We start from the raw sequence: 22124 nt of genomic DNA, 5'->3' as shown, positions 1-22124 counted from the left end.
AGAAAACACTTTAGGTGTCCACAAACTCAAAAGTATGGGAAAACTTCTTCTCTAGGGAGACTCTCCAAAGCTTTGGTCTTAAAATACTTAAAGTATTTTTCCTGAAATTAATTAGAGACTGTTACTAGAGGCACACAAATGGGAAATCAGCCGACCAAAGTTCTGAGACAAATTGTAACTCCTGCTTGCTGAAGCAAGATCATTTCAGTGTTTCTTTTTGAATCTCACCTTGTGCTTGTGTTCCATGGGTTTCTTCAGTAGGCACTTCGAGTGGACTTGTGTCACCAGAGATTCCCTCCCAAAAAGTTGCCAGTGGACCACTCCTCTAAACTGTTTTCTCCTCGCCTTTTAATTATTTGCCTTTTTGAACAGTCTTTCCCATTTTTATTCTTCATTGTTGGAACAGTGCTTTATCCCTTAACCCACTTCACAAAAACCTAGAATGGAATGCAAATACAAAAATGATGTACTCCAGTTATCAAGGCAATATTCCCGTGGGGTTACTTTATGGAAATGTTAATTTTTCTCCCAAAGAATCTTGCATGTTGAACGAACTGAGGGGAATATTCAGGGTCCTGACCTGTTCCCCCTCTGTGTCCCAGCTGAAGCGGGCGAGCAGCGAGGACATGCTCAGCAAAGCTGGCCCAGCAGCAGCTTCGGGAGTGTCCAGGCTGAAGAAGACAATCACAGCAGGAGCCATCTCAGAGCTCGCTGAGAGTCGGCTGAAGCCCAGCACAGGTAGGCACCAAGATGCTGTGAGCCGTGCTGTGAGTGACAAGGTCCCAGCAGTGTCCCCTGTCCCCCTTGCAGCACAGCCGTGTGGCAGTCACAGGACTCTGTGCTTTGCATCCTGCATCCCCCGAGCCAGGGACAGGAGGAGAAAAGGGATGCACTGGGTGGGTTTAGGAGCCGGGGCAGCCCCAGCAGCCGGGCGGTGGCGCCGGTGCCCCGCGGCTCCGGGGCAGGATGGCCCCAGCCCCGGGCTCCAGAGCAGGACAGCATCGCTGGCTGAAGTTTTCCCCATTCATCAATAGCAATCTCTCTTCTCTCTCACTGAGTGAGCAGAGCTGCTTCCCCGCTGCTCCTGGGACACGGCAGAGCTGTGAGAACAAAGAGCAGCCCTGGGCATCCTCTGTGCAGCCTGTGCTGCTCCTGAGCTAGCCCGGGGCACGCTCTCCCCAGCAGCCTCAGCCCCACCGCTTGTTCCCATAGGTTTCAAACCTAAGCCTGTTTCGAAAGGCAGCGACACCATCTGCATACCAAGGGCTTCATTGCAAACGCTCTGCTTTCCCCCAGGAGCTCAGCAAATACTTGCTGTTGTCTGCTCCCTGGTGGCATTTCCAAGGGAATGTGAGCTCTTATTAAATTTGACCATGACCTCCCTATTTGTCACAGCCTCTGCAGGTTTTGACTGTGTGACAGAACAATGTTACTAACCAGAGAGAGATTTCTGTTTTTTAAAAAAATTAAATATAAAAACCTTTATATACCCTTGGAAGAAAATAATGTGCCTTGTACCAGCACAAATGTTTCATAGTAACCCAAGGACAGATCCAATTCTGCTGTTAATCAGCGTGTAAATCCTCAAATTTAATAGTGACTAGCTGTATCCAAAGGAATTTGGGATTCACAAGCCAATAAAGAGGCATGATGCTTGGGAGGAGCCAGGCAGGGAGATGAAAACCTGTACAGATGATGCAGCACAGGATCCTGGGAATGCAGCCAGGGAAACAGCACTGCAGGGAGTCCAGAATGGAATATGTCTGTCAGACACCAAAACACAAGCATGGAATAGAGAGCCCTCTTCTGCATGCAGCTATAATAACTGGGATTGGAGGAGGGAGATTTATGATGAGGACTACTTTAAATACAAAGGCTGAAATGGTTTATGGAGGTCAAGTTACATCTGGGTATTGCTTTGCCACTTTAAATCACATCATTGGATATAACCTCATATATTGCTTTGCATCTGCGTTTGTAGAAGCATGAATGGGAATATTAATGCTGAATGAAAAGAGAACAAGTGATAAAAAGAGATAAAGGCTAAGAATGTATGTGTCACCCCTCTAAAATTGTTTTTAACCTAGAGAGAGCCGTCCCAGCTCTTACAGGGACTGTTTTAAGTGTGTATACAGTGCCTTGCATGTCTGTCTTTACAGTGGTTCCATAATCCAAAAGGATGTTTGAAAATCCAGCTGTATGCTGAGAAGATGTCATTGTCAGGGCCACTGGAAGGTGCTTGATTTTATTGATCATACAGAGCCGAATGCTTTGTCACACTGGAAAAGAAAATACAAACAGTCCCACTAAAATGGTGCATTGTTGCTAAGAGAACTAACAGTGAGCATGGCAGAGGGCACAGCATGTTCTGGGGAACAGAAGTAGGAAAGGAGAGAACGTTTTCAGCTGCTGTATTTTATTGCAAAGGCATCCCAAAGAGTCTGATTCTGATCAAGATGCAAAGCTGACTGTGGAGCTAATCCAAGAGAGAAGGTTCCAGTAGCTGGGAAATGCAGATGTTTGTATACGTAGCCAAATGTGTAAATCTAGAAATTTATTCCAAAGTCACTTTCTTTTGTTTCTTTGATGGCCTTCATCTGTTCTGTGTTTTCCTTTAATGTCTTGACTGCAGGCATTATCTCTCCCCCTTGTTTGGGCTTTTTTTGTCTGTTACTCAAGTGAGTGGTTGGAGTATTTTACTGAAATGATATTCTATTAGCTCCAGCCACACTCTGATGGTACACAGCATGTATAATATTCCTGTGTGAGAGAATTTAAAGGGAAAAAGGTATGGAAATACAAAAGCTTAGGTTTCTTTCCTCTTTGGGTGTGTCTGTCCACCATTTCTGTGTTGACCTTGAGCAGTAAGACACATTCCAAATGCTGCAGATAATAAATAATTGCCCTCAAAGATTGGTTGTTTAAATAGGGTTGTTTCTATGCTGCCCTTGGTGGAGTCTCAGTTATTTATTCCAGCCTTTTATTGATGGAACTACCCCTGCCTGCCCTGCTGGGAGCTGACACAGTAAATCATAAACAACTTCAAGAGGGATGAGGCCAAGCCCATGTATCCATGCTTGGCAAGTGGAGTTGAGCAAATGGAGCTGGAGACTGATTCTGGCTGGAAGTTCTGAGCTGTGCTGTTTGGTTTTGTAACTCCTTGGCAGTTTTGAAATCCCAGGCAGCGGGAAATGATGCACAGGGAAAAAATAAATGTCTTGTATTCAGCTTCCTTATCCACAGTGTGATGTCTTCCCATGTGCTGTCCTGAAGGGGCTGTTTGGGTTTGTTAAACCAAGCTTACAGAACTCTGGCATTGTTTTTAATGTCTCAGTAGATGAAAAAGGGCTGGGAAACTGTAAAACATGAGCAAGAGTTCACTAATCTTGGAATTCATTGATTTTAATGCATGTATTTATAAAGCCATCCAGTCTTTGAAGCCATATAGCAAAGAAATGATTGTAAAATATATTAATAGAAAAGTTTGTATATTCATGAGAATCTAGGACTCTCTTCCCCTAAGGTTCAGGATTGTAGGAAATCAATGACTTCAGATTCTGCTCCTTTGAGGTCTGCAAGCCAAATAACCTTTAAAAAGCAATTTCACAGAGAATTTCAAAGCTTCTTATGTGATCACACACCTCTCAGGAAGAGCATTGCATGGCAGGACTGGTATGCAGATAGAAAATTTGAGGTTCAGGCAGATGAAATTACTTTCTCAATGGAGCCTGGAAGTCATTCCAAATCCTTGCTCTGAGTTCTGTCATTCAGTCCCTACAAACTCTCAGTTCAAGCACTTTCTGAGAACTTGCCTGGGGGCTGTCTGGTTTAATCATGTTCCTGTGCTGCTTTGATGTGATTTCAGTGGCAGCTGCTATTATCTGTCAGGTTGGACAGGAACCAGAAAGAGTCTGGACACAGCCAGGATGTGGACATGGCACAGTCCAGTCACACATCATCCAAAAGCATTGAGACTATTTCAGCCCTTCCCATTTCTCACAAATATATTGATTTTTATATCAAGTGCTGCCAGCTCCAATATGAGGTATCAGTTATCCCTGAAATGTAATTAAGAGATAGCTGTACTTTTTCTCAGGCTGCTTCATCAGCTTATTTTTTTATAGCTAAATAAAGGCTAAATCTCTTCAGACAAGATTTGCCTCAGAAACAATAGGAAACTGTCAATAACAATGTTATTATCACCTACCTTAGCATTTACAGAAATTCTGGTTATTTTACTGACAAGTTCTCTCTAAAGGCTGGAGCAGGAGACAGGTACTATATCTTTGGGGGCTGGGAGAAGCCAAGATGCCAGCAGGACTGTGAGGGGTGGCCTGCTGTGTCACCCCCTGCTCCATCAGAAATTACCATTTATTATTATGCATAAAATGGGAAAGTCAATACTTGGCCTGAATTTTCAGCCAAAATAACAAAAAACCTGTTGCTTTCTGTGTGTTCCTGCTGAGTTGATCCACATCCAAGGCTGGAGATGGTGCCAATCCAGGAGCATAGAGGAGGGAAGCTCAAAGACATTAAGAGTTTCAATTATCTCCTCAGCATCTCGTGTCGAGGCTCTGAACTCTGCAGGTTACCTGGACAAAAGCTGCTAATCCCAGAATGGAACATTGCCAGCATTGGAAATGAAGCTGCTCTGCAACACAGGCTGTTGTAATAAACCCAGCAAATGAAATAGGGAAACAAAAATACCAAGAGATTTGGCATAATCAGGGAAAACTATGGAAGGGCCTGAGGCTCATAGTCTGTTGTGGCACAGTTTGGGTTGAACAACCTTCAGCTCCAGAAAGGAGGGGCTCTGTTTTGATGAGTTTTTCTGTGATTTGTCATTCACATTCCTGCCCAATAATCAGAGTTAATGTCCCAGGGACTAAATATGATACCTGTGTATCTTCAATTCCTTCCTAGTGCTGGTAGAGCACATACCATGACTCCATTTGTCCATCTTTTTTTTTTTTTTCATGTAGTTTATGTGAAAACAAAAGTCTTGATTTCTCTCTGAAACAGCTGCTTGCAGCTTTTCTGTGTAGATAGTGCTGGTATTCAGAAAAGAAAGGCTTTAACTAAATGAGGCCAACTGGTCCCTGCCAGCTCTGGTGTTAGTGCTGGGAAAGCTTGAATATCACTGGTGAGACTTGTTCACCTGTGGCTGATCCCAGAGGGGAGGCTGGTGTGTGGTTTTATTGCACATAGCACTCATTAGATATGCTTCTTTCCCAGCAAAATTGAAAATGTGCCATGCTACAGATTCTCAGAGCTTCTGCTTGTTCATAGAATTGTCATTTTCAGCTTGCTATTTGATAGTAATATAGGGACTCTATCAAGTTTATTGTCTTCTCTCAGGCAACTTCTCTGCTTGCTGTTTGCCACTCTGTGATGTGGGGTAAAAATTTAGGTTAATGCGAAGCTAATCCAGACCAGAAGCTTTCCCTCCATGGTCAGAAAATTCAAGGAAGTATCTTTTAAATAAAAGCTTTCTTTAAAAAAGAAAAAAATCCTTGTGAAAAAAAAAAACAACCTAACTGACAATATAGCAGTTCATAAGATGCTAATGCACCCCAATTAGGACAGGAAAAAGGAAAGTGATTTCTATTGAAGGACAGCTCTCTGACCTTGGGGCCCTTTTACTCTGCCATACATCAGCTTTTGACAGCGGCTGCTTTTTGTGATCTGCCACATCAAAGCACTGCTATAGGTTTGGGAGAGGTTGCTGCACTTTGCATTCAGGCTCGTTACTGTCTCGTTTTCCTTGTGAGCGATGGTGCCAAGTGTGAGGGACACTAATGAGATCGGTATGTTCTGTTCCACCAGGCTCCACTGCAACCGAGGGGCTGAGCTCATCTGGGCTTTCCCAGGAGCTCTGAATATGCTTCAAAACCTCATCTGGGAAGCCACTTGCATTTTACTCCCCCTCCCAGGTACAAGACACAGCTCTTGCATAATTATTCTTTCCTACAAAGAGATTCTAGCTCCAAAAGTGGTATAAAAAGGAGAGGAGGACTCAAGATATTGCTTTGTCAGGCTGTCATTCCAATTGGCAAGAAGTGCTGCAGGAATTTAGCATGCAAAGCAGTGGAAATGTGTCTGCATTTACATCCAGAGCTCTACATGCAGCTGGATATGCATATTGACATCTACACATATCTATAAATATCTGCAAGGATGTTAAACATATTGCTACAACCGTGAACCTGAACCTCCCTGGCATTCCTTAGCAAAATGTTTCCTCTGTGTGTGATTTCCCCAGGTGTCAAGTAGTCAGACTGAGTTTCAGCACCAGTTTAGAAGATTTCACCCACTGTCCTCTGAAGGGAAAGCTCAAGATTTGAAGTAGATCAAATTTGGCATTCCAGATTTAGGTTATGGCTGCTACTTGTCAAGTTTCTCTTACTGCTTCTTACAAGGATTTTTTTTCTTGGCACAGCCTGCAAATAACAGTTGTTGATTGCTGATGCCTTTGCTGAAAATATTCTTGTATTATATTTATTGCCGTGTTGTTTTTCACGTTCTTTGAAGCTTTGCTCTTTCCCTCTGTAAGCCATGGGCAGTTGTGCATCCTGGAATGGCTGGGAATGGGGGCTGCTTCACATGACTGTTCTCCAGGCATCTTTTTCCTCTTTGATAACTGGCAGTGTAGTGAGACCAATGCATTTAGAGGCTGTCTGGTAGGATTTCTGATACCTGATCCTGTTATGGATAACAGGCTTTTTGAGAGGCATTCACAGGCTGGCTGCAGTCATCTTGCATTATTAAACAAGTAGGAATTAACTTCTGCTGACAACACTGTCTGCAGAATGTACCTTTTTCAAGCTTTCTTGCTGTCCTAATCTACTGCAGAATTTACATTTCCTGTGCTGAATCTCTGTTAACACATTCTGAGATTCTGCATTCAGCCTCTTGTGAAAACCACCTGTGAAAGAGACCCTTTTCTCTGGCTGTTCCCCTGAGAATGACTTTGCTGGCACACGTGAGCCCCTCTGGGAGCTGAGCCAGTTCAGAGGGTTCAGTGTGTGGTAGGGATACTGAAATGCTGGGTCTTGAAGGCTGCAATGACTTTACCCATTAAATTGTTGACAGTTAATTGGCTCAGGGCAACATCTACAGGGAGGATTCATTACAGCTGTAAGGGAACTGTGGTGATCCCAAAAGCCTTCCTCTCCTCGGGACACCTAAACAGAGAGGGGAGCATGCCTGGATGCTCCAGGAATAGCACAAATCTAGGATCTCCCAGCTTCTTTTCATTTCTTTTCAGGCTTCTTTACTGAAGTTGTTCAGCAAAGTCAACACAACCCTGCTCTGACTACCTGCCCTGGGTTAATTATCAGCTTTCCTTCAGCTGGTTTGAAAAGAAATGATCCTTAACACAAATTCTCTGGGCCTAAATCTATTGCAGCCAGAATGCCTTGGCACAGGGCCATTGTGTTTGCACTTAAAGAATGGGAGGGAGAAGGAAAGGAACGCGAAGCTGGCCTGGTCTGACAAGTATGCAGATCAGGAGAGGGCTTGGCATTCCTTGTAGTATATTTTTCCACTGTTTTTTTTTTTTTCTGCAGCTTTTGGCTTACATTAGATTTTAATACTGTAGAACAAGAGGGAGGAATTGACAGCTCCATCTCAGATGTGTTCCTGGAAGGCTGTGCTTCTGTGACATGAACTGTGACCTCACCAAGTATCTTCATTACAAAAAATTTGTTTCTAGCATGGTTAAAAAAAGCTTTTGTTCATCTGGGATTCAGCTCTAGATGTTATATTCCTAATCCTTTGAGGCCCACTACTGGGAATGATGCACAGATTCTGAAGATTTATTTTCCCTGCTACCTATGTACTTGGTGCTCGTAAAATCTTCAGCATTCATGGAAGAGGAGTGTGACAGTGTGAACTCTGGTGTTCATGATGTCCACACTTAGGGCCCATTCAGTTTAGTCCAGCATCAGTATCTGTAACTTCTTTAGGCCTCAGCCTTCTGGAGAGACTGTCAGCTGCCTGGCCACTGCAAATCTGAGATTTGGTGGCATCTTCACACTCGTTCTCATGAGCATGGATTACAATTTGAACAGAAATCCCATTCATTCATTTGCTGTGTTATGAATAGGATGCCAAGAAAGTTATGCTTGGCAAGCAAGTCCTGTCATTTGACTAGGGAGTTGAAAGAATTATGTACCTCACACCTTCAATAATTAATTCCCATTCTCACTATATAGGATAGGAGTGTTTGTGAAGTTTTATTGGCAGTTCAACAAAGGGCAAGGGGATGAGTCAAGCTTCATGCTGAGGAAGAGACCAGCTAATCTGCTTTGTGGAGTTGAAATGCATTCATTTTGTTTTTATACCTTTATTGCTGAAGAGGAAGGGAAAGTAATGTCAAATGTTCAGATAACAAACATTTGCCTGAAGATTAAGCCATGCATCTGTTGTGATTTGTTACCTGGTCCCCATCTCATCCTTGCTGTTACTCCTTTTTCCTCAGCGTGAGCTGCAAGCTCCATAAGCAGTAATCTCTTATCTACACCGTCTGCTCAGGCTGTAGCTGTATTTAAAAATTTGTGCTTTACCTTTCATTTTGGACTGGGCTAGAAGTCTTTGGCCTGACATCATTCTCCCTATCATGGTGTTAGAATGTTCTGACTTACATTTCGTGCCACTGTCAAAAGTAACAGATTGGTTCTTCCAGTCCTGACTCTCCTACAGTGCTCAGATTTCAGGTGTGTGTGCTCTGAGTCAGTGATTACATTTTATAATTGCTCCAGGCTTGCACCAACGCTGCACTGGGACCTTGTTACACTATTCCCTTTTGTGATTACAGAAATAGAAAGCAGGTGATGAAGTAATAAATGCTCAGCTTCAGGAATCATCAGCCCAACAGGCTCTCACAGCTCATGCAGCCCTTCAGGTGAGTCCTGTTGAAGGAAAGCAGAAGTCACTCTTTAGTCCATAGTGGAAGAAAATCTCTGTGGGAGATACATTTCAACAGCAGTTGGAGGAAGTTTGCATCTGTACCTTGGAAAGGGCAGGCTGAGTACCCACCATAGTCAGATACAAGACTTAAGAGATCATAAGATGACTTTTAGAAAAAGAATGTACTGTCACTGATTCCTTTTTGATGGCTTATTCATTAAACAAAGCGTTTCGTGTTTGACATGTCATGAGACAGAAGTAGACAGGAGTTGTTTAATGTCATCCAGATATAGACAGCTGTATGAAAACTTTTCACTTCATCTATAAAGTGTCAGAGGAAGAACAATGGAAAGCTGAAGACTGACAATGAACTCATCCTATTGTACTGAAATATTAGCAAAATTCTGCTTCTATCATATTGAATGGTCTCCAGATACTTTATCTGAAGTGATGGATTCACAACTAGATAGATTAATTCTCCATGTTTTATTTTCAGGCTGTTTTGAGCCTAGGAGACACACTAGTTTATTATTTCTGAATTTGTTTTTAACCCTCTTGTTGAAACCAAGACTCAAGAGGATTCTGTTAATTATCCACATAATGGAAACTGATCACTGGAGTCATTCAGTATCCTTGTTTCCCATGTACATCAGGGCTCCATCAGTGTGGAGCATCTTGATTTTTGGAAAGATGTGCTGTTGGTGAGCCTCTGGGTAGGCCTGTCCTATGCAGCTGCTCTTGCAGTGCCAGTCACAGGCAAAAATATTGATGATAGAGATATGGTGTGAAATCTGCTCCAGTTTGTGGCTGCAGGTCTAGATGTGCTAGTGGCTGCCAGGTTTGATTGTTGTTTTACTGGCACAAGGGGAAATTTGGAAATCACTGTAATAGACTTTTAGGAATAAAATACTACATCCTTACCTCAATAAAGAGGAATAGATTTCAATGGTACCCATTGAATGCTCTATATTGTTTAATATAATAGGGATGTGAGCCTGCTGTGCTGTTCTCAGCACCAGTGGAGGCTGAGAGCAGCTGGGGGTGCTCAGCTGACCCAGGAATAGCCCCAGAGGATATCAGAACAGATCTGATGGATGGGACTTGTCAGAAAGGGCTCATGCTCACAATCACGGTCAGGTTTTCAGAGGAGTCCGGTCTCCATTTCAGCATCCCTTGGGTATCTCTGTTTTCACGAGACACTGAGCATCTCTGAAATTGGGTCCTCTCATTTTATGACAGTTTGGAGCTGCCCTTGCCCAGACATGTCAGTGCTGTGCTCAGTAGTGTAGCTAGATCTGTGGGCAGGGTCTGTTTGCTCCCTGCTAAGCATGGTGGAACTGGCTAAAAATTAACGTTGCCTTTGCTTTGGAGACATTTGGCTCCTCACGTCTCTGCTGAGGGTCCCTCTGCCCTCCTTCGCCCCCAGCCACGTTTAGCTTGGAAACACCGTGCTGTACCGCCCGGAACGGGCTCTCTGCTCTTCCCGCAGTCCGCCACGGCTGTTCCAGGGCAGGGAGGCTCCGCTCCAGGCGGTGCCGGGGGGGGCAGCGAGGCGGTGCCGGGGGAGAACCGAGGCGGTGCCGGGGGGGCATCGAGGCGGTGCCGGGGGGCATCGAGGCGGTGCCGGGGGGCACCGCTCCCTCGCGGAGCCCGCGGCCCGGCCGGAGCTGCAGCTCCCGCGGCGGCCGCTGGGTGTCCCCGGCGCTGCCCCGCTCGCTGCCGCCCAGCCGGGCCGGGAGCGGGGCTGGCTGAGGGAGGAGGCGGCGCCGCAGCCGCCTCGGCGGGGGCCGCAGCGCGGCTCGGCCGCCAGCAGCAGCAGCTCGGGACGCGCTGCCTGCCGCTCCCCGCCGGGGCTGCCCGAGCCGGGCACGGCCAGAGGCGGCTCCGCGCCCGCACCGGGCATGAGCGGGGCTCCGGCGGCCTGAGGGGGCTCGGGAGGAGCCGGGCGGCCGGAGGAGATGGGGAACCAGCCGGGCAGGGCGGAGGAGCACGAGCAAGGTGTGTGCGGGCGGCGGGGCGGCGGCACCGCGGGGATGGCGTTTTGTTCTCCGGGGCTGAGGCTCGGGGCTGTTGTCACAGCCAACGCTGGTGGCTTCCAGCCTGCCGGGGACACTGCTGCTGTTTGCCTTGTAAATGAGCTTTATTGGCGTTCCGTACCTGAGATCACAGCACCGTCCTCACGGGAGCTCTTCTGAAAGGAATCCTTTGGAGCAGAATGTCTGCAAGGGTGGGACCCTGTTCGCTGACAGATTTTTTTTTCTTTTTCTTGGCATGGTCTGTATGATGCAACTAAAAAGTTACAAAGCCGATGTAGTGATGTGCATAGAACTTGTCAGGATCTGCAGCTTGGCTGTGTTAGCCTTCACCATTGTTCGTGGCCTGAGGCCTGAAATTTTCCAGGCCTTAGAATTTAAAATGATGCCTTTGTGGAAGGTCTCCCACCATTGTCCTTTCAGAAGTGTAGTGCTCTGCATGTTAATCAGGAGCAGATTTCATAGAAAGCTGAGAGCTGGTATCAGGTAGATCGCATTCCCCGTGTGCCAAATGTCTGCACCGTACACCAGCGCTGCTGCTAATTTGTTCCTGATGCCGTAGAGCTGCTTCGCTTGCCTTCTGGTTTATTTTGCTTGTTTTTCAAATGCTGGGCGAGGGGGGAAACCCAGAGGTCCACTATTTTCTGCTGCCTATTTCTCAGCTTCTTTCCGAATTTAGAACCCTCTAACACACATAAAACCACAATCAGTTGTATTTCCTGGCACTCTGTTTCTTGCTGTTGCCATGGGAATTTCATTCACAAAATCCCATTAAAGTTGTTATTGCTTGAGCAGGGGTTTCTATGACTTCGGGTCGATATGTAGGTATTGTTCTAAGAGCAAATACAAATGTACCTGATCTCTGGAATTGTTAGCCAGGGCTGCATTGCTGCTCGGGGAGCTCACACCAGATCTGCCAGCGAGTGCTGGAACAGCAGCGAGGTGTAGTGAGAACTCTCTAGCACTATGTTAATCACCGGGCTAATGAAGAACACAAAAGCTGCCAGTATCCAGTCACCAGAAGAAATGCTGCCCTAAGGGAAAGTTAAACTTTAGGCTGGAGAATGTGGCTGCCTACATCCCCAGCCCCTGAAATGCGCTGGCCGCTGCCAGCCGGTGAAGTTTTGCTGGAGCTAAAAGTGTCATTTAGAAGGGGCTGTACTGATAATAAACTAAGGGAGAGCTGGATAATGGCCCGAGGAGACACACGGCTGACTTCTGATCAGTTGCAGCAAACGGACTCTGATTTTGCAGGGCCATTTTGAACAGCTTATTGCTGTTAACGCCGATGATAAATGAGTGTGCAGAGCCCTTGTGGGTTTGAAAAATCTCTTTCATCCTTTGTTTTCTCTTGATTTATTTTTTTATTGAAGAGGAAAGAGTTATACTTGTGTTGCACCTAAGCAGTTTTTGAACTATTCTCAGTTTTTAAGTGTAGGCTGTACTAGGTCTTGTTTGAGAGTCCTCACTGGTCATAAGGTATGAGTAGGATTGAAAAGCAGTGTTTTGTATTGAACTATGTGTTCAAAGCTCAATGTTTAACCATGAAAAAGAGTCAGGAACATTCCTGCTGACAAAAAGAAAAAAATCTGACAACATAGTCCTTATTGTGTGTCAGATCTCTGGCTTTGGAGCTCAGAGTTTGTGTTTTTGACAGCTGGATGCAAAAAACTGCTTCTCACATCAGAGTGTGATACTCGTGGTATCTCCGAGTTCTGTTTCTGCTTGAGTGAACTTAATTCAGCTCTCATTCAGGAGCACCAACATCTTGAACAACTATGGTACTTGTAAGCTTGTGTTTGGAATAACCAGACTAAACCCCAGGAATGGGTTTCTTTATTGATCTAGCTCATGAGCCAGCTTTAGTGACAGACAACCCATCTGACTGTTCCCTGAGCATGACATTCAGGGTTACCTTGTCTGCCTTCTTAGGAAACTTTATGGACATTTTATGGCTCATTTCTAAGTCTTTCACCCCAAACTTACCATCTGGGGGCATCTTTGTTCCTCCTCTTGGTGTCAGTGGGCACTGAAGCCTTTAAAAATCTGATACTGTTATGATATTGGTTATCATTTCAACTAAAATACTGATTTTCACACATTTACAAGAGTATTATGTACTTTAATAGGTTTTCCTATTAAGTGTAAATTCTGGGTGGGCTGCTCAGTGCTGTCCAGGAACAGGAAGGAAATTATTGCCTCCAAGCTGAGGAGTTGAAGGTTAACACATGAATACAGGAAAATCAAAGAACTGGGACTGACTGAGCAAGGGACTGTGGTGAGGAGAAGACAGGAAAGGAATCTACTGCTGGTGTCTGATGGGAATGTTTTGAACAGAAGACAAGACTCTAACAGCCCAGTATCAAATTAATCTCCATCTTTATGAGAGTGTCTAACAAGGATTTGAGAGGATTGCTTGTAATAGCATTAAATTCTATAGGCTTTTCCTAGCTTCTAATTTAAAGCTTACTTTAAACAGCTTTTACAATCATTTGTGAGAACTTTGTGGTGTGTGACCCAAGTTTGCATCACTTCTTTGCCAAAACTCTGCTCCTTGCAAGTCATTGGTTTCCCCAGTGCTCTGAATATTCATATTTTTAAAACCAGTGGAGGTTTTAGAGTAAACAGAAAATTACGTGAAAGACAAGTGAATATTGCAGCAGTTTGTCAGCAGAATTAGTTTTCTGCTTTTGAAACTGACTACCCAAGCTCAAGGAAACAGTGTATACAAAGAGAGGCCAGAGCACCTGTGGAATAGCTGGAACATTTCCTGGGAGCTGTATGGAAGAATCCAGAATTATCCAGTGCACAGTATTTATTGGGAGAAAGCCTTTCAAACACAGTTTGCCTTGGAAACAGGGAGGCCTCCTGTTATTTCTGAACAGGAGCACTGATGTTCTTTGACACTGGCTGACACGGTGATGGGGGGGTTGTTTATCCTCTAAACATCTGCAGGTGATGGATGATGAATATCTTTGGGAAGAGGTAGAAAAAAATGACTCAATACCCACAAAAACTTTCCTGAAAGAATCTCTTGAATGGGAAATGTTAACTTCTCTTGTTGGAACAAGGTGACGGGTGGGGTTATCCAAGGGTTAGGCTTTTTTTGGGATTGTGTTTATTTGTAAAACATGCTTACATGGCTTGGATGAGACTATCAAGTGTCAGTGCGTGCACTGAGTCAGTATTGAGCTGTTTTCTTATGTCTGTTTTGTCCTGGCCCAGGGCTGGCTTCATTTGAGTTTGAGGAAGGGATTTTTCAGTGTAAAACATAGGAGACTTTCAAGATAAATGCTTTTGTAGAAATACATGCTCTTGTCATTTCTGTTCTTTGTTTTCAGGGTGTGTAGGCAGATCTTTCCTGGGTGCTCTCTTTAGTCTCCCTCTTTTTTCTCCCAAACATGGGAGAGCCGTTCATTTTAACTCTGTTGGATGTCAGAGCACCATTTCTGCCAAGCAAGAGCTCAAGAGACCAGATGAGTTTGATGATGGTGTGGGGGGAAGGGAGGGAGGAGAGAGGGGCCAGCAAAGCTAATGAATCACATAACAGCTTTCATGGAAATAGCGACTGCAAGTCATGTCCTCTTGCAGCTCGGGCAGCCAGCCACAGACCTTTTGTTCCCAGTGGAGCCAACAAACCACAATTTGCTCTCCACTGGATAGTTTAATTCCTTAGTCACCTCTTCCTCCCACAAGTCATTCTTGCATGGGGGGTTTACAAATGCTCTCATTTTTCAGAGTAGTAACGCACTGCTGATTAAAGTGGTATTGAAGAACTTTATTTTCCCCTGGAGAGTCATTTTTACTTGACTTAAGCTTTTCTTCAAGGCCAGTGAGGGCCAGCTCTGTTGATGGGTCTCGTGAGGTGACTTGATAGGGCTGACATGATGAAATGGTTTCAGAAGGACTGACAGACACATCAGTCAGTGGCAGTGTCCCCTCTGCTCCCACACCAGTGAAATGGGATTAGCCACTGTCACACTTTGGACTGACCTCTTGGAGGAATTTAGTCATCAGTGTGAGTAATTTACCTCTGGAATTATCTGAGGCAGTGCTCAGTGATAATCTGAGGTCCCCTGATTCCAAGTTGAAAGGCTAATGAATGCTAAATTAGTGCAAAAGCTCATCAATAAGCTCTCCTCCACCACAGGGCCTTCCCAGCAGTTTTCTGCCCTGGCTGGGAGGATGTGCTGAGTGGGAGTGCTTTCTCCATGGGCAGGATGACAGCTTTTACAAGAAGAACTTCTAGGGCATGGCAGGCAGCAGGATGTGGTTTATGCATTTTGTGTGAGATTAATTTCCATCAGCAAAACAAAGCCATTTTTGGATAAAGGAGGGAGTTTCTGGGAATCCTGCTGAATGAGCTGGTCAGCAAGAACTTGTCCTGTGGGTCCAGAGCTTTGCACTGTGCTTTTGCCCCAGTGCTGGTGGTGTTTTAGGACCTACCAGTGATAGATCTAACATGATAGTAAATGTAAAAGCTAATTTTCTCAATGATTGTCTCATTAGTTTAGTTAATGTGCTTGACAGCTGCAGAGTGACAAGGGAACAGCCAGGGAATGGTTGTGGCTCTGACACAGCATTAAATTACTTGAAAGAGGGAAAAGGGTGGAAGGAGAAGGGAAAAATGCTGAATAGGGAATAATGGAGAAAGAGAAGTTTGCTTCCTTTTGTTTGGGATATGTTTGGCTCCTCAAGATCTTGAAGCTGTAAAGCTGGCCAAAGAAATCTGAGCATGTATTGCCCCTTGGTCTTCCCACTGAGAGCTGCCAGAGCTCTGGAGGTACTGAGGAGTTTATTTGGAAGCAGTCCTGTGTTCTGGACCTTCTACCAGTATTTCAGCAAAGTAATCTGTCTTATTTTTTTCTCTTTTCATTTCCTCCCCAATTTTACTAATTTACTCTTCATAAAATCTGATTTCCACAGGGAATGTAGCTTTCAAAACAAGATGAGATTCTAAAACTGAGGCTTGAGTACTTCTCTGATTTTGTTTGTACTGCATTGCTTGAGGAGAACTTAATTTGATTTTTCTGTGATTCTCACAGACTGACAGTAGAAGATAGACAAAAATTTGATATTTTCATTATTTTCTATTACTTTTCCATTCTGTATCTCCAAGCAATTTGAGCATGATGATTGAAGATGATCTAAAACTGAGATCTCTGATGATGGTAATAGACACTGTTAGATTTTCCATGCATGAACTTTTTTCTTCCTGTAATCCAAAGCAGGCATGTGTTCACAGATCTCTTTGGAATGTTCCATCTATTATATTTCATGAATTGTTTTTCCACAAGCATCAATAGGTATGGATTGCATGTTCTGAGGCAGAGCACTCTGCCCTTGTGTGCTCATGGGTTGGTTCTCTCAGGCTATAAATTACATCAGAGCTGCAGCTTCCTGCCCTTTTCATCAGGCTCTGGAGCACACAGCTAACAAGCTCTACATTTTTATCAGCAGCAAAATTTACATTTGAAGTTCTTACAGGCAAATTTTATATTCATCACTGGAAAAATACACTCTTGGGAAAGCAAAGGGCTAACATGAGTTTTCAGGGTTCAGTTCTGAGCATGTGTAAGGGATGTGTTGGCTGAAACAGGGACATATATTTTCCATTTGTTACCAGCTCTGTAGGTTTTGTATCTTGGTTGGAATTTATTCAGTTACTCAGGAAAAATGTTAGGAGCAAAGCAAATATGTCCACATCCCATGAGCAGAGTTCTGTTCCTCTCCCATTCCTGTCCTGATGGGTGCTTTGGTGCTAAGTGTTAAAAATCATTGCTACTCAGGCAAGTAAGGATTTTACCAGCAACTTCAATGAAATCATATTTATTAATGTATGGAATGAAAGTGGCTTTAGGGGCAGGGTGCAGTTAATCCTCTGACACATTTTACTTCTGTTGGATGACTTTTCTTTCTTCCCCAACTGAATTAAGAAATCCCATCCTATACTAAGGATAGAAATCTGTTTTAATTAGTCTGAAATATGTAGAATGCAAAGGTGGCTCCTTCCCTGCATCTGGAGGATATTCTTTTGTATTTTTCACACCCTAAAGGTCTTCTGCATTGTGCCATTGCAGCATTTATACTGAAGATATAGAAATCCTTGTGATACCAACTAATTATGTTCATATAATCCCTTTTATAGGAGTTGTTTCCACATGGGTGTGGATAATGATAAATTTGTTGGCAGGAACTGAGTTCTCTGCAATACAGGAAAGACCTTCAAAAATATAACTGAATACTTACTCTCATAGACAAAAATGCTTATGATTCCTGAAATAAAACAGAGGTGATTCCCTGTGCTTGTGCAGAACAGAACCAACTCAGCATGAGGTTCATTAGTCATAATTAACAGCTGGTAAGAGGGGATGAGGTTCCATGAACAGGAGTCATTCCAGGGCTGGTAATTCTCTGCTGGGAAAGCTCCTCCAGAGTGCAATAGCCCTGGTGTTGTCTCTGCAGTAATGTGAAATAGTTGCTAAATTGCAGCCTGTAGAGAACCTTGCATTTTTTTCTTATTTAAGGCTAAATTGTCAAAATTCTGGGGATTTTTTCAGAAAAGGAAAAGCATTTAAAAATTCTTTGACCAAAGGGAAGTGGTTCAAAGTCTCGTTCCCCAGAGCCTGTAGCATCAGCTGTAATGCTGGGAGGGGATTAGGTGGTGGTGTCGTGTCCATCCCAGTCTGGAAACATTCCTTGAATGGGAAGAGTGTTCCAGAAAAGTGGTGCAATTCATTTAAACCTTCAAAGGCTTTTAGACCTTTGTCTAATGGAAGGCTGTGTGCTCATACAGCCTCAGTTTTCAGCTGACTAGAGCAATGCACAGAAATATTTCAAGCCAGGCCTCCTAAAGTCCATGGCAGTAACTTTGCTCAACCCAAACCCCTGGGTCCTAGGATTACAATCTATTTAGCCACAGAGTGGGAGGCACAGAGCTCTAAATATGTTTTTCAAGGCTTTTCCAGAGCAAAAGCTGATCAGGGTGGAGGTGTCAGAAGGGAAGAGCCCCTCTTTGAGGGTCTGAGGATATTTCTACAATCCTTATCTTCTAGGTCTCAAGAAATGCTTTCATGAAACCTTGTTGAGTTTGAAGAATGGACTAATCATGTTAAGAATTACTCTCAGCCTCCTCCACACATAGTTTCTTTGAGGCTGCTTGACTGTGGAAAATCTTTGACTGATCTTTTAATTAAAAGCTCTTTTTTTTCTAAACCAAGGAGTTCAAGCTCTTCCTGCTTTGAAGTGGGCAATGTTTTATAGATAAATATCTCATTATGTTATGAGCTTTCTCCTCTCCCCTTCTGTCTCATTTCTTTTCCTGATGTGTCTCATCCTGTGTTGATAGTTCTGATGATTTCAGCCCAGTTCCCAGTATTGGCTCCCAGCTCTCTTAGCTCTGTGCTGGGCTGAGCTAAAGCTCTGGATGAGCAGTGGAGACTAAATTGGAGTCCTTTCCCCACCCCCTCACAGAAGCAGGCTGGAAATGACAATAAAACTGGGTTTATTATGTGGCCATCACATTTCAGTAAACAAAAGGCAGTTGTAACACCAGTGCAATGCAAACTGGTTATTAAGCATTAAGCAAACAATTAAAAAAAATAAGCTTCTAGCTTTTAAGTTCTGCCCTTTTAGGGAAGGAAGAGGAGCCTCCTTTCATGTTTCCATTTGTGATCCTTTCCCCCTGTCTTTCTGGATCAGCAGGGTTTGGGAATTGAGGAGGACAGAAGTTCTTTTGGCCGAGTGTGGGGCAGCATTCCTGAGCTGGAGGGTTGGGATCATGGATTCCTGACCCCAGTGCTTGGAGAGGCATTTTCAGCTTCTTTTCCTCTGTGATGGCTCTGCTCCCTCAGTGGCAAGGACAAGGAATCCGAGCATTCTCTACAAAGAAAGAGAAGTGTGATGAAGCCCCATGCAGGTATCTCTGTCAGTTCCATGGTTCAGTCCATGGCATGGCCTCCTGAACAATTAAACAGGCTGAGTAAATTACCCTGCTGATTGTGAAAGTGTTGGATATTAAGCATTTCCCCTCTTATAACGTTTGGTTGTCCTTTGTGCTTGTGGAGAGATACCAGACTTGGATGCTTAGAGGGCTCCACAGCACCTGACTTGTCTGGGAGGAGCAGGAGCAGGGTTCTCACTGTTCCTTCCAGCTGGATTCTTGGACCAGGAGCTTTTAGGACAGTCCTTCATGAACTTGAGCCACAGATCACATTCAGGTGTGACAACCACTGTGCAGGGAGGAGCACAAGTACTGACAGCCACTGCCAAGTGAGTTGGTATGGTTGGATTTAGGGTTGGTTAGTTTTGTTTGCTTTTTAATTTCCTGTACTTCTCAAAACACTCAGCGCTGGTATTTTATCCATTATAATTATATTTTCCAGAAATGGAAGTACAGCTGTTTTATCACCACTGTTAACCCAGCAATGGCTGAGTGAAGGACTTCTGGGCTAGGTTAGCTGGGAAGCTGCTTTCTGAGCTGAGGAGAATGATCTCCTTGTCTGCAAGCTAGAATCAAGGAAAACCCTGGGATTCTTAGTGCAGCTAGTGGTCATTTATCTCAGGAATATTCCTAGTACAGCCATAGGAGTTGATGGATTATTTCTTTGCTTTATCTTCAAGAAAATCCCTGCTTTTTCTGAACAGCACATTCTGGGGGATGTGCTATTAACTCCAAGGATGTTCCCCACAGCAGTTGCTAAAAACCTTCTGGAAAGCAGAAGCCTCAGATCTAACAGGTAGGAAAACAAAGGAAACTCCAGACTTACCAACCATATCAAACAAAAAATCCTTTGTTTCAGTGAAACACCAGTGATTTTGTCCCTCTTCACAGAAAAAATCATATTTATGGATTTTCTTTTTTAACAGTTGTCTAAAAAACTGCCAGAATAGAGTTTAGCTTAAAATTGATTTAGCTGTAGGTATGAGATGATTATACCTGATCCCATCTTGTTTTTACAGGTGCATAGGCAGGAAATGTTCCAGAACAAACAAAATCAGGAAGTGTCATAGTACACAGAAATCCCAATAATTTTGGTGTGCTTATGTCACAAGTACATGGAATCAAGCCCTCCTTAAGGAATATAAAAATTATGTATTGTTTTTAATAATGAGCTGTGATGGTTGTGGAAATTACAAATTTGCATTAAGACCAGCAAGTAGGGGTACTTCATTTTAAAAAGGGAGAATTCTCTATTTCTATAACTTTCACCAGATTAATTTTGAGATAATGCTACACATTGAAAGTTTTAGTCATTCTTTTGTGGGGGCTGGACAAGGGGTATAACTTGGAGGTGACTAAAGTTTTTGGCAGGCCCAGTGGTATTAACAGTTCCAAAAAAAGTAGTGTTGAGTTTACCATAGGGATATTCCAGCAAGTGTAGGATATAGAATTTCCCTGAACATTTGCTTTGGATGGCTCAGTGTTTGTTATGCCAGGTTGCTGGGTACTCCAGAAATCCAAAGCAGCTCAGGGGTAGATTCCACCCCAATTCTGACCTGCACCAGTGTTGGTAATTCCATGGGGTTTGTGTCCCTCATTCTGGGGGTGAACACAGCAGCACCTCGTGATCCTCTTGGTGCCAGAGCCTCAGGGAGCAGTGGAGCCCCTTGGGTGCTCCTTGACTCTTGAGCAGATCAGAAGGAGAAGTTTGTGTTTGTGGCAGCAGAGACTGGGCATGCACAGGGCAGTTCTTGTCTCTCAGCTCAGCCAGTTCACTTTCCTGATGCATCTTTGGGAGCAGAAGTGGCCTCGTACAGTAGAGCCTGCACTGCTTTTGTACTTCTGTACTTTTGTACTTTTGCTCAAAACAGGGATATCCAAGCTTGAGTTTTCATTTTCAGCTTAAAAACTTTCAGGAAATTCAAGTAAACAGTATCAAAAATGTTCAGAGGGACTCTTTTGTTGGGCACTGGCAAGTCTCTCAGGGTAAAGAGATTTTAACTACTCTTGCTGTTATTCAGAGAGGAATTGTCTATGAACAGACCCATAAAGAGCAGAAAAAGTCAGCTGAAATTCACAATGAGACTTTGTGAACAGGGTTTTGATCAGATCTCCTCTCATTTACCTTCTGAATGCGACCTTGTTTCCACTGTAATAGAATTGAGCTGTGACAAAGTGAAATTGAAATTCAGTTCTTGTGGCTGTGCTGAGCTTGGAACCACCAGATACTGAGTAGAGTTGATCTTTTTCTATTTTCATTTTAACACTTTTCTGGAAGAATTAAATGTGACTTTCTCTGCAAGGAGAGAACGATAGAGCTATTGATCAGGTGAATCCAACAAGCTGAAAATAAAATGTGTGTGATCATTCCTTAATTGTGCAGCAGACATTTTTTTCTTTTAAAACCACTATAAAACTTATTGGGACTTTTTCTGGATTCTTAGTACTTGTTTAAATGCTAAAATTTGAACTGAATGGTGATGCTTCAACTCTAAGGTCATCTCTACTATTGGGTTACATTCCTGCCGTGGGAGAGTCTCTGCTGGTGGCCACCCTTGAAAAGAATGTCCTACCAATAGTTCATCTGCAGATTTAAACTACTGGCAAGTAGTTGTGTCATGACTTTGACTTTAAATTATCAAAAGTGCCTTTTCTTGGGTGCTTTTTGCACTCCAGATCTCTAGACTTGTATTTCTAACTAAAAAAATCAGCCAACCTTTACCAAGTGTTCAGCTCAAATGTTAGGGTCTCTAGTCTTTAATTAGGAATTACTCAGATCAAGATGCTTATTGCTGCTTTTTATTTTTCTTCTCTAGTGTAGCTTTTTCAGTACGGACATCTGTTGTTCCCTAGTACTTTGTAATTTTTATTTCTCTTTGGTCTTACTCTTATCCTCTATCTCAAATATCAGTACCCGAGTTGCTCTCCTGCACTCCCCACCATGATTACATAGATCAAAATCTTTGCATTAAGCCTTTTAGCTCTTTCCTCCTGTTACATATTGTGCCTGTTCCACAAACAATGCAATCAGGGAGGCCAGACAGTCCAACAGGCCATTAAATGATTCAGAAAAAAAGCAAATGTTTTAATTACTCCTAGTCTGCATTTGCTAAGTGAGTAAAAGGCCTTCTTGGAGCAGAAGCTTCAATATATAATTAGTGCTGGATTATCAAAATCACATTTGTTGTTCTGGAGCCATCTCCTTGTCTTTTTGTAAAGCTAGGTGGAGTACAAGTGAA

At 43.6% G+C, this 22124-nt stretch overlaps 1 protein-coding gene across 6 annotated transcripts in view; it reads left to right on the top strand.

The window, feature by feature from the left end:
• The window catches only part of SPECC1 (sperm antigen with calponin homology and coiled-coil domains 1), an 85188-nt gene that overhangs the window by 21906 nt on the left and 41158 nt on the right, over positions 1-22124 (top strand). For 5 of the 6 annotated variants that reach the window (XM_077188764.1, XM_077188763.1, XM_077188765.1 and 2 more), the window contains exon 3: positions 603-738. In XM_077188764.1, coding sequence (XP_077044879.1) covers positions 603-738 — 136 coding nt within the window. Of the gene's footprint in view, positions 1-602; positions 739-10647; positions 10909-22124 lie in introns of those variants that run through there. The other variant, XM_054646957.2, reaches the window with a different exon arrangement.

The sequence above is a fragment of the Agelaius phoeniceus genome, chromosome 20 (genome assembly GCF_051311805.1).
Source record: "Agelaius phoeniceus isolate bAgePho1 chromosome 20, bAgePho1.hap1, whole genome shotgun sequence".
Classification (NCBI taxonomy): Eukaryota; Metazoa; Chordata; class Aves; order Passeriformes; family Icteridae; genus Agelaius; species Agelaius phoeniceus.
The sequence above is the reverse complement of the archived record's forward strand: the minus strand, read 5'-3'. Positions and strand labels throughout refer to the sequence as shown.